The 12246-nt window shown below is 38.3% G+C and overlaps 1 protein-coding gene across 16 annotated transcripts in view; it reads left to right on the forward strand.

Moving 5' to 3' along the window:
• R3HDM1 (R3H domain containing 1) overlaps nt 1-12246 on the forward strand; it is a 227505-nt gene that overhangs the window by 149583 nt on the left and 65676 nt on the right. For all 16 annotated transcript variants that reach the window (XM_053596406.1, XM_053596403.1, XM_053596404.1 and 13 more), the window contains one exon: nt 1808-1931. In XM_053596406.1, coding sequence (XP_053452381.1) covers nt 1808-1931 — 124 coding nt within the window. The remainder of the gene's footprint in view (nt 1-1807; nt 1932-12246) is intronic.

The following is a 12246-nucleotide window of genomic DNA, read 5'->3' on the forward strand; positions in this document are numbered from 1 at the left end:
GAAAAAAGAAAAAAAAAATAGAAAGGACAGGGGGTGGGTAAAAGGGAATATTGACAAAAAGAAGAGGGGCACAGAAAGAGGGAGACAGAGCAATATATGTGTACAGTAGGGTACTTTGACCTAACCTTAAACTTCCCCACCTCTGGGGGTGCCAGGTTGGGTGGTTCCCTTGAGGTCAGCAGCTCTTTGCTAGCCTGTTTGGACACCTCCACCAAGTAGAGAGGAAAGACAAAAATGCTATAAATCAAACCAAAACAAGCAAACAGAAAACTTTACGGGATAAAATTGGGGGAAAAACCAAATACTAGGGGTAGAAACACTAGCAAAAATGAAGTTCTAATTGTTGAAAAATGCAGCAATGGGAAATTATATTTAAACTAGAAACATGAAGAAAGAAAACAAAAAATCTACAGGGAAAATGTTGGTTGAAATTAAAAAACAGAACAACCACCAAAAAAAAAAAGAAGAAAAGAAGAACCCAGAAACAAAGCAAAAGCAGTATCTGTATCTTGCTGAATATTGTCTAGGCAACAGATGATCTTCTAGGGTATGAGGTGTTAATCACAATGCTCATACACCTATACGAGATGGAGACTGGAGGCCTCTACTGATTTCTCAAACCCCGCAGGGTGGAGAGCCTAAAGTGGAGACCCTAAATCTTTCCTCAGTCCATGTAAAAGGCACTTTAACCTGCTAAACTTGGCTAAGCAGAAGCTTTCCCAGGAAAGTGCTTGTCACTGGGATCACTGCTGAAGTGGCTATCCACTTAACCAGTGTGCCAAAACCGATGTCGCTTATGCCCCTTAGAGCTAAGGCTGCAAGGCGTCTCAGTCCCCACCTTTAGGCTGCTCAGGCACTAGATTACTAGCTTCCCCCAGATCCTTGCTCTGTGACCCAGAGGGTGGAACTTGCCAGGGCACTTCTACCAAAATGGCTCTGCGCAGCTCATAGCTGAACACTATTAGCTCTGTCTGCCTCTTCGGCTCAGTTTGGGGCCCTAGACAATGCTTAAAGACTTCCGCACTCTTGCCCGTGTTCTCCCAACTGAGTGCCAAGTCCAAAAAAACCAAAGCAGCTCACAGGTAAGGCCTTTCCAGTTTGCAATCTCACTGCCGCTGTACTTACAGCCGCCAGTGGGACTAGACTGAACGAACACACGCAGCCAGTTTTCCCCTCCTCCTGGGGTCCAGAAGTCTCTCACTGACTCCCTGTGTCCTCAAAGGGATGTTTATGGGCACATCCTACCAGCCAGAGATGCCTGGAAGCTTGTCTACCCAACTCACCTTGCCCAGTTGCAAGGAAGCTGTTACTCAGCTGCCATCTTGCTCCTCCTCTTGAGTATCTCAACAATGTCTTCTTCTAAGTACCTCCTAAAAGACCTGTTTTATAGTTTTATTTTTAAATAAGTCGGAAGAATACGAATTATAGAAACAATAGTTTAATAAATACACAAACCAATAACATAGTTTATTATCATTATGAAATATTATGCACTATACATAATTGTACTATCCTTTTGTATCACTGGCAACATAGTATGTGTATTTACACCAGTATCACCACAAACACGTGAATAATGCATTGTACTGTGATGTTAGTAGGTGATAGGAATTTTTCAGCTCCATTATAATAAGACCACTGTTGTACATGTGGTCTATAATGACCAAAACATTGTTATGTGGTACATGACTATATGAGCAAATCTAGTTGAGCAAAGATTATGCATTAAACTCTAATGTTCCTTACAGGAAGAAAATTTCTGTTACAAATAAAATTGAGCTTTTTCCCTCTATACTTACGGTCCTAGATGCCAGCCTGTTATTGTGCTCCAGGACACTATCACTCCAGTCAACCTCAGTATCGCCCAGTCCCTTCTGTCCATTACAATTCACATCTAAACCAACCACTGCCACAGCCTGCCCAGCAGACAGGTAAGTAGAGTTTCTGGTGTTATAAATTCTTAGCCATAGGCATTGCTTTTTTCATCTCACTTTATTTCAGTCTTTCTGTTAAGATACTACTATATTCAGTCTATCATGTATCTCAAATATGAGCATGCAAACCAATGAGTAAAGAGGAGGCAAATCTTAGCATCCCCCTGGTAATGCCACACTATTAAGTCTATGTTGAATGGCTGCCAGTCCTCAAGGCCTTCTTACCAGCCTGATAATCCACCTATGGTAACAGCCAAAGAGCAGCAAGGCAAGGCACAAGATGTTTTCTGAATGGCTAACAAGAAGGAAAAACCACTTTTCATTGAGAGTTCTAGCGTAGGGATGATATTTTGAACTCTTAGTAAGACTACCTTAATTAAAAGGAATGATGTTCTTATGCATATTTTCTATTTTGTTTTTCAGTTTGTTGATGTATAGTGAAAAGTATTTTCAAACCAAATTGCAGCCTAATACTCAACATTTTATTAAAACTCAACATTCTTTTCAAATTTTTTCAAGCTTTCAGTGAAAACAACTGTGCAAAAAATCCATATTACTGATTTTAATGAACACATTTCTCTATATGCTTTCCAACTAGACTTGTGCTTCTGTCCCATGTGTTTGATAAGGTACTTATCCTGCATTTCGTAACTGTAGGAGCTGAAGTGGAATTTTATTATAGGTTTCTTTAGAGATTTTTTAGTTGCTTATCTGTAGTGGAGGCTTTCAGACTATGTAAATGTGACTCGCTGAAGCACTGTAACCTCCACCTCCACTGAGATAGTTTATTGCTCTTAATATTGACTGGATTGCTTAAGGGTTACTTTACCACTTCAGGAGAAACACCTCTGCACTGGTTTATCTTGATTGAGAACTGCTCTTGCTTCTCCTTGCTGGTGCAGAATCATCAGGAGTCACTGTGATACACCAAGTTCACCCTGCAGGAGAACTTCCAGGTCCTTAATCTATTAGCCCTGCAGGTTGCTTTATGCTTAGCATGCAGGTTCTTCCCTGTTTTATATTACTAGATTTCTGTATTTGACAAGTGTTCTTCCAAAGGATGTTGAGAACAAACACTGGTCATTTTAGCCACATTAGGATTTTTTCTGTCTCAAATATAACTTCTTTTAGTTTTAGATTTACCTGAAGTTTAATAATACAGTCCATGTCAAACAACATAGAGTAGGTATGTGCTCTAATTTTAAAGGGGCTCAAAAGTTGTTCTAGATATATGGAAACGTTGGTTGTAACACTGCTCTTTGGCTTTACATACATTGTTGGTTTATTCTAGTATGTAATAGAAATGATTTTCTAGGCCTCCAGTGACTGGATTTTCATGTTGTTTTTGTCTTTCTTTTTTCTTCCAAAATTATACTATAGCTTGACATCATGATAATAAAGAAGGAAATTTACCTTCATGCTACCCATTCAAATACTCTGTGTATGACCAATTAATTTAGTTCATTAGTATACCCTGTTAATGAGGCAAGTGAAGATTCTTTGTTCTGTATTTATGTAAGCATAATCGTTTAGTTCTTTTCCATTGCACAATTTTTATTCCTCTTTCTGATCAAACTGCCTGAAAAATACAATCTTTTCATCATAGGCTGCGACTGGTACACTGGTACAAATACATCCCTGCAAAATAATATTACCACTTAGGAAAAACAACTAAAAATCCCTACTTGGGGGCCAAAATATCAGTGTCAGACAGCATGTGTTTATCATCAGGGATATTTTTAATCATGGGTTTCTCTCCAATGCTAGTTTCGATGAGAAGGAAGGAAACAGTAAGTCAGATTGTATCTGGATAGTGCAGGCACAGAAAAGAAAATCACACTTGAATAGTTGTTTGTTTTTTAGACAGAGTCTTACTTTGTTACCCTTATTGAGTGCTGTGAAATCATAGTTCACAGCAACCTCAAACTCTTGGGCTTAGCAATTCTTTTGCCTCAGCCTCCCAAGTAGCTGGGAGTACAGGCACCCACCACAACACCCAGCTATTTTTAGAGATGAGGTCTCGTTCTTGCTCAGACTGGTCAAACAAGTGAGCTCAGGCAGTCTACCAGCCTCAGCCTCCCAAGTGCGGGGATTATAGGCGTGAGCCACCGCACCCAGCCCATACTTGAATAGTTTTTGACATTGCGTTTGACTCTTAAGAGCCAGTGATAACACTTTATAACTAGACTTTGTTCTTTTTATTTTATTTAGTACACTCAACTTGGAGCTTAAATTAGTTGAATCTCATTCAGTTTGAAGAATAGAAGAAATAAATCATCAAAGCATCCTTATATGAAAGGGAAAGAAATTCTGTATGCTCATAAGTATAATAGAAAATGTCCCTTTAAAGAAAAGGTCAGCTGATGGCACCTGTTGCTCAGTGGATTGGATGCCGGCCACATATACCAAGGCTGGTGGGTTGGAACCTGGCCCGGGCCAGCTAAAACAATGACAACTGCAACAACAACCCAAAAATATATAGCCGAGCGTTGTGGTGGGCGCCTGTAGTGCCAGCAACCTGGGAGACTGAGGCAAGAGAATAGCTAAGCCCAAGAGTTTGCGGTTGCTATGAGCTATGACGCCATGGCACTCTACCCAGAGCAACAGCTTGAGACTGTCTCAAAAAAAAGAAAGTGGTCAGCAGTGGCAATGCCAGCCATTATGTTGGTAATTTTATTGAACTTTTTTGTAGAATTATCAGGAATTTAGGCTTTTTAAAAAGTTATAATCTAAAAGATGTTTTATAGTTAGCTAATTTTTTTAATAGCAAAACTTACAGAATAATGTGTTTATGTTCACATGTGTCCTAATAGAAAGTAAAATATACTGAGAATTGAACAATTTATTATTTCTCTCTTTTTTTTTTTGACATATATAGCAATTTCTCAGTAATTTATTTTTTGTATGTAGGCATAATACTTTCTGAGTTTCCTTTTTGGATTTTTTTCTTATATATTTCTCTACATTTCACTATCCCAGTCCAATTAAAATGACAAATAATTTGTCATATCACTTACATTTTTATTTCTTGTCAAACAATACTTGTAGCTCGGCACCTGTGGCTCAAGCAGCTAAGGCGCCAGCCACATACACCTGAGCTGGTGGATTCGAATCCAGCCAGAGCCCACCAAACAACAGTGACAGCTGCAACCAAAAAGTAGCCGGGTGTTGTGGCGGGCGCCTGTAGTCCCAGCTGCTTGGGAGGTGGAGGCAGGAGAATCTCTTGAGCCCAGGAGTTTGAGGTTGCTGTGCGCTATGGTGCCACAGTACTCCACCCAGGATGACAGCTTGAGGCTCTGTCTTAAGGAAAAAAAAAAAAACAATACTTGCTTACCCTACAAACTGTCAAGAAGCATTCATTTTTATTTTTGCATAAAAACATGAAACTAATTATTAAAGTGAATAATGAAATAATTGGTAGTTTGGGGAAAATTTTTCTTCACTGTAGCACAAATATTTATATATAAATACAAAAAATTTTTGCCTTTAAATTATCAAACCCATTTGAGCCAAGTATTCTTCTTAGATCAGGTAAAGAGTGGTAAAAATACAGGAGTTTCTGTTGTTTTCCCTTTTGTAGGCAGATAAGAAGTTCGTAGACTATCTCAAAGGTAATATTCTTTCAGTCTTTTATCCTTGTGTGCCAGTAGAACAAAATAGTTCATACTCCTTGACAGTAAACCTTTATCTATTACGGCAATGGAATTGAAATCATTACTGCTCGATGGAATTGAAATCATTACTGCTGGGGAGTGACTGTACTAGTTTTTTGTTATGAATGTAAACCTGCTGACCATGATGATTCAAATAGAGTTGAGTTAACGCCTAAACAAAAACCGAAGAAATTCTGTCTCTATACATTAGGCTTTTCAGATAATTTGTTTTATAACGTAGAAGAACAACAAAATATGAGTCAGAGTCCTGGTAGCCATTAGTCATTTTAACTGGTGTTAAGCAGATCACTTAAAACTTTAGAGTTTCAGTTTACCCACTTGCAAAGTAAAAAAGGTTTACTGCATTGTCTGTTGAAACTTCTGTATGCTCTAAAATTCCATTATTCTGTGTGTCTCGTGTGAGTCATTTCTAGTTCAGAAAGGTGAAATATTAGAGAATTTGTAACAGCTTAGCAATTTACTGTCAATAACTGGGTCATGCAAGAAACTATTTCAAAATCTGGTTACTTGCCAGTTACAATAATAGAGATTTATTGTCTTAACCGTTTATCATAAAATGTACAGTTTGGATACTATGAAGTACACTACCTATAAGGAGTTTGATAAACTTTAAAGAAACTTTTCCTGCATGTAGTAATTATAGCAAAGATTTTTGATTTATGAATGAATCCCTGGCTCTTTTCTGTATAGCCACTTTCATTCTTATGACTCTTTTGAAAAGTTTGCAGCTTTACTATATATGTTTACTATTTTGCAATAATTGGCCTTGTTCCTGAGCTGTTGGATTCGGGGCCGTAGCACTGTCTGAGAGGTTTACATTTCTCACAGTGAACCGGTCTCTTTTTCAGCTGCTTCCTGGCTTCTTTTTACTCAGGTTTCCACTACCTTTTTGCTTTTTTTTTTTAATGCTGTATTAAGGTATTTACATTTGCTTATATTTTTTCATGAACTGTAGTGCCTTTTAAGCATGCCACATTCATTAGCAGAAGTCAAATACATCTCTTTCCCTGTTGCCACATTAACTTTTTTAAGGACATTATTATTCATAAAGCAAGCCATAAAATGAAACTAAGACACCTAAGTGCATTTGAAGGTACTTGAGTTTCTACCAAGGCTATAATTCAATTTTTTCCAAACTGATGTTACTTAATTGCACATCTGTGGGAACCAAAGTGATTCTGTGATGCTAAATGTAATTTTAGTTTTGCAATTAGTTGATAAATTAAAAAAATATCAATATGTTATGTCTTCAGTCTTAGCTTTCCAGATAAACTCAGAACCATCTGGTTCCAAATTGATTAAGCTTTGTTAACAGCAGACTATGGTAGGAGTCTGATGAACTACACTATAGGAAGAACATTTTAGGACAAATAGCCCCTAAAGTGCACAGAACACTGGCAGCATTACAGGGCACAAATTTAAGAGTAACTGGGGTGTAAAAGGCAAGGAGAAAACAACACTTTTGGATAAGCAGGGGAGGGGACTTATTGATAGGAGAGTCAGTTGTGCCAAATAGGAACTACAGGCACAAAAGTCAATAATTTCTTCATTGCAACTTTTGAACCACGTAATAGGAATTTTGTATTTGTATTACTAGGTGGTGGCCCTGACTTTGTTTTTTCAGTTGATTGTGTGAGCATTTCTTAGTATGTATTGTGTGACCAGCACAGATTCAGACATTATGTAATACCTACAAATCCACCTATTTCCCTTTTCCCTTCTCCGTTAACCTGCCGCCACTGAAATCTGGAGCCCAATAAATCTGGTAAGTACCCTTGAGTTGTATAGACTTTTCCATGGGATAGTTATTTAAATAGCTGTGAGCTATAACCTTTGTGTGGCTATTTTTATAGAATTGTTTTCTGTTTGTGTATATGTTTATTCCAGGTGCAAGAGTAGGAGAAGAGAGGATAGAGGAGAAATGATAGTAAAGGTGTGAAGGCAACTGTGTCTTTTTCCAAATACACCTCTAGGGCTGTCCTTAGTTGAACTTGCCTGCCCACTAATATAGTGCCACAGACAAAAGACTGACCAGGATTTTTAGATGAGGTTTTGATGATTTGAAAACAATAGTTCTAAATTGTCTTGCAGATATCTAGTTACAAATAGATTTAGTAAAATGGCTCATTAAAATAAAAAAAAAAAAAACCTGCCTTCACAGTGCTTCTGTTATACAAATTCAGTCTTGAAAAATTTTGGTAGTACTGTTAAATGAAATAACCTTAGATTTACAGGTATTCTGACTAAGCAGTTCTTTAATTCTTTTTATTATTTTTCTGATTATGTCTAATCTGTGTTATTAAGAATGCTAGGTCAGGTCACTTACAAAATAAAACTAGCCTGTTAAAGTGTGCACAGCACTTTTCTGCTGAGCACTGCATTTCCTTCTTGTTCTCTTCTCTGTGAAAGTGAGAGTTAAAAATAGAATATTCTGTAGAGCCCTCCAGGGAAGTGCCTGAGCCATCAGTTTATATTGTCCTAGTTCTCTCAGTTTGCAGAATTGATTGTGCTTCCTCCCAAAGTGCTAGAGGAAATGGGATATCAGGAGAATGGTAGTGTTAAAAAACACCTATGTTGAGATCCAGATGTTTATTCTGTTATTTGGTGTCACTACTGTCATTGCTTGCTTTAATACTGGAGGTTTTCTCACAGTATTGACAAAAATATCTATAAAGGACATCCTGGTTTTCTTCTAACTTTCAGGTTAAATCCAGATACATTACAGGAAGAATTTTTTTTTAATTATAATATGCTGAAACATTTTTAATAAAGAATAACTTAAATGGCAGCCAAGTTGGTGATACATTGTCAGAACACTGGAAATACTCTTGTAGCATTTTAACACATTGCTACAATAGAAACAGAACTTTTTTCCTTGAGGCCACAGTGTTTTATTACAAAAATAGAATAAAGCTTTGAAAATAAAATGATCCTTTCTAATTTAATGAAAATTTTGTTGTTTTTTATTGTTGTCTATGTGTACGTTACCATGGCACTAAAATCAGTTTTTATGCTGCACGCCACATGAGTTGTATATGACTGACAACATACTTATTAAATTTGTTTCTGAGAATAGAGTCTTTAGTCCTTCCACAAGTATTTATTTATTTATTTTTTATTTATTTTGGAGCTAGAGTCTCACTTTGTTATCCTGGATAGAGTGCCGTGGTATCATAGTAACCTCAAACTCTTGGGCTCAAGCAATCCTCTTGCCTCTGCTTCCTGAGTAGCTGGGACTACAGGTACCCACCACAGCGCCCAGCTGGTTTTTCTTTTTTTTTTAGTAGAGATGGAGTCTAGCTCTTGCTCAGGTTGGTCTTGAATTCCTGAGCTCAAGCAATCTGTCCACCTCAGCCTCTCAGATTGGTAGGATTACAGGCATGAGCCACTGTGCCCAGCCCATTCCATAAGTACTTAGTTATATTTGGAGTTGACCTTGGGTACTTTTGCATGAAGACCTCTGAATCACACCCCTTAAGTATGTGCAACAATGTCACATTGCCACATACTGTCGTACTGATTTCTTTCAATGAGCCACCAGACAAACATTCAGGTTGAAATGCGCATTAGACGCTATGATAATCAGAGACCACAGTCCAGCATGTGTCCAACTAGCAGGGAGCAGAGCTAGCAAATGAGAGAGTTGTGCCAGTTGACAACAAAAACAATGAGCAGAGGTTTCACAGCTTCGTGAGGTCTTAGGTTGAAAACTAGTGTGAGTTAAATACACAATTCACATAGCAGTTAATGTGTTTAAAAAACTAATGGTGGCTCGGCACCTGTAGCTCAAGTGGCTAAGGCACCAGCCACATACACCAGAGCTGGTGAGTTCGAATCCAGCCTGGGCCTGCTAAACAGTAACAACTACAACCAAAAAATAGCCAGGCATTGTGGCAGGCACCTGTAGTCCCAGCTACTCGGGAGGCTGAGGCAAGAGAATCACTTAAGACCAGTAGTTGGAGGTTGCTGTGAGCTGTGACACCATAGCACTCTACCCAGGGCAATAGCTTGAGGCTCTGTCTCAAAAAAAAAAAAAAAAACAACTAATGGTACTTTTCATTCTTTAGGAATCTACTTATCCTTCCTAATGCTCGACCTTCTTCCTCTTTTCCAGATCATTGGATCTTCTTTTCCCTTACTTGGCAGTCTTCAAGCTATTTTTTGAAACTATCAGAACTATGTACCTTCTTCCTTTTTTCTCAATAATTAAATAAGGGACCTGAATCACAGTGTCACTTTTTTTCCCCCCCTTTTTTTTCATTTTTATTAAATCATAGCTGTGTACATTAATATGATCATGGGGCCCCATACACTTGGTTCATAGATCGTTTGACACATTTTCATCACACTAGTTAACATAGCTTTCATAGCATTTTCTTGGTTATTTTGCTGAGACCTTTACATTCCACATTTACTAGGATTCACATATACCCTTGTAAGATGCACCGCAGGTGTAATCCCTACAGTGTCACTTCTGTAGGTGCCATTCTATAACAGTCCATGCTCCGCAGCCTGAAATTTCTTTGTGTAAACAAAGGTTCAAAGGAATTTGTAAGCAACTTGAACACTTCTTTCAAGATGTATATTTTATTAAGCAAATGTACATAAAGTGAGGCATGCTAGAAATTCTTTGTTGTATACTGTTAATAAATTATTTTATTAATGATTTTGTCTTAGACAATAGTTAAGATTCTTATCTTTTGATCAGTAGACTGATTGGGAGGGGATGTTTGTTTTCAGTACTTTCTGACTTTCTAAGTTTTGCTTGTCACTATAATAATTTTTACCAACATAGATTCCACAGTCTATCTTCTTTAAAAATAAAAAGTCTAATGATCTTTTAGTAACCTTTAGTATCCTGCTCTTTAGAGAGTATAATCCAAAAGGATATACTTTTCAGCCAGTTGTGTGTTATACATAAGTATCAGATGCTGAAATATTTCTTCATGACTTTAGGAAAAAAAGCAGTTCAAGTACTTGTCCTGATGCAAGTAGAATTTCCCTTTTGAAGTACCAGTCATACACAGCATCAAATATTAAACAACACTTTCAATTGTGACAGCTTAGAAAGGTTTCTCAGGCTCTGATAGCTCCCTACCCTATGTGTTTCAAACCTGGTAGGTTTTCCTGCCTTGAATATGAAAATGAGTAGAAGCTACTCAGTGAATGGATAAAAGCCTTTGTTTCACAGTACTTTAAGACTTCACCAATGAAACACAGCAGCTCTCCTTGCACACAAGGTGTCCAGGTTAAAGCTAGCATTGTTCCACTGCATAAAGTCTGGCAAAGCATCTGACTTTGTGGAAAAGATAGCCAACATCTTATGGAAATTCTTCTAGAGAATCGTCTATAGACTCATCTGGAATATGGCGATAGAGTATATACATTTTGACCAAAAGCATCTTCTGAGGCAAAACAGCTGAGTTAAAACCCAAGGAACAGTGCCTGTAGCTCAGTGGTTAGGGTGCTACATACACCAGGGCTGGTGGGTTCGAACCCGCCCCCATCCTGCTAAATAACAATGACAAATATAACAAAAAATAGCCCCACGCTGGCTTGGTGCCTATAGGTCAGCGGCTAGGGTGCCAGCCACATAACACCGCAGCTGGCGTGTTTGAATCCAATGTGGGCCTGCCAATTAGTGGTGGCAACTACAACCAAAAAAATTGACTGGACATTGTGGCAGGTGCCTGTAATCCCAGCTATTTGGGAAGCTGAGGCAACAGAATCGCTTGAGCCTAAGAGTTAGAGGTTTCTGTGAGCTGTGACGCTACCGCACTCTACCCAGGGCAACAGCTTGAGACTCTGCCTCATTAAAAAAAAAAAAAAAAAAAACAGGGTGGCACCTGTGGCTCAGTCAGTAAGGCTCCAGACTCATATACCGAGGGTGGCGGGTTCAAACCCGGCCCCGGCCAAACTGCAACCAAAAAGTAGCCGGGCGCTGTGGCGGGCACCTGTAGTCCCAGCTACTCAGGAGGCTGAGGCAAGAGAATCGCTGAAGCCCAGGAGTTGGAGGTTGCTGTGAGCTGTATGAGGCCACAGCACTCTACCGAGGGCCATAAAGTAAGACCCTGTCTCTACCAAAAAAAAAACAAAAACAAAAACAAAACTAAAGAACATTGGAGATTAATATGGAAATACTTTAAAAACAACTTTCAAAACATAGAACCATGGAATGGGGAACCTGAAATACATTAACATTTAAGCTGCCTCTTGCCCTTCCCAGCTGTTTTATACAATTTGTATATAATCTAATCATAAGAAGGAAAGGCTGTATACCTCTGCAATACCTAGGTCACATAGGTGTAAAACCACACATCTTGGGAATAGTGAGCAAAGCAAGTGAAGGATAGCTTCTCCCAGGAAGAGAACATTATGGATTAATTGTACAAACTCTTCTACCTTGTCCTTTTTTAGCTCCCAAGTTCATGTAGCTACCACCTGGACAAACTACTCAGCAATCTTTCATCCTGATTCCTCTTTTGAATAATAATTCTTATAAATAATCATTAAGTCATGAACAGAAAGTTTTGGATTGAGTGGGTTTTATTGACAATAATTCTTGCCAACTTAATGTATGTTAAACTACAGTGTAAGTCTTCATTAACCAAATTCTCAGAAATTGGAAGGAGGCCAAG

Source organism: Nycticebus coucang, chromosome 7, assembly GCF_027406575.1.
Source record: "Nycticebus coucang isolate mNycCou1 chromosome 7, mNycCou1.pri, whole genome shotgun sequence".
In the NCBI taxonomy this organism is placed as follows: Eukaryota; Metazoa; Chordata; class Mammalia; order Primates; family Lorisidae; genus Nycticebus; species Nycticebus coucang.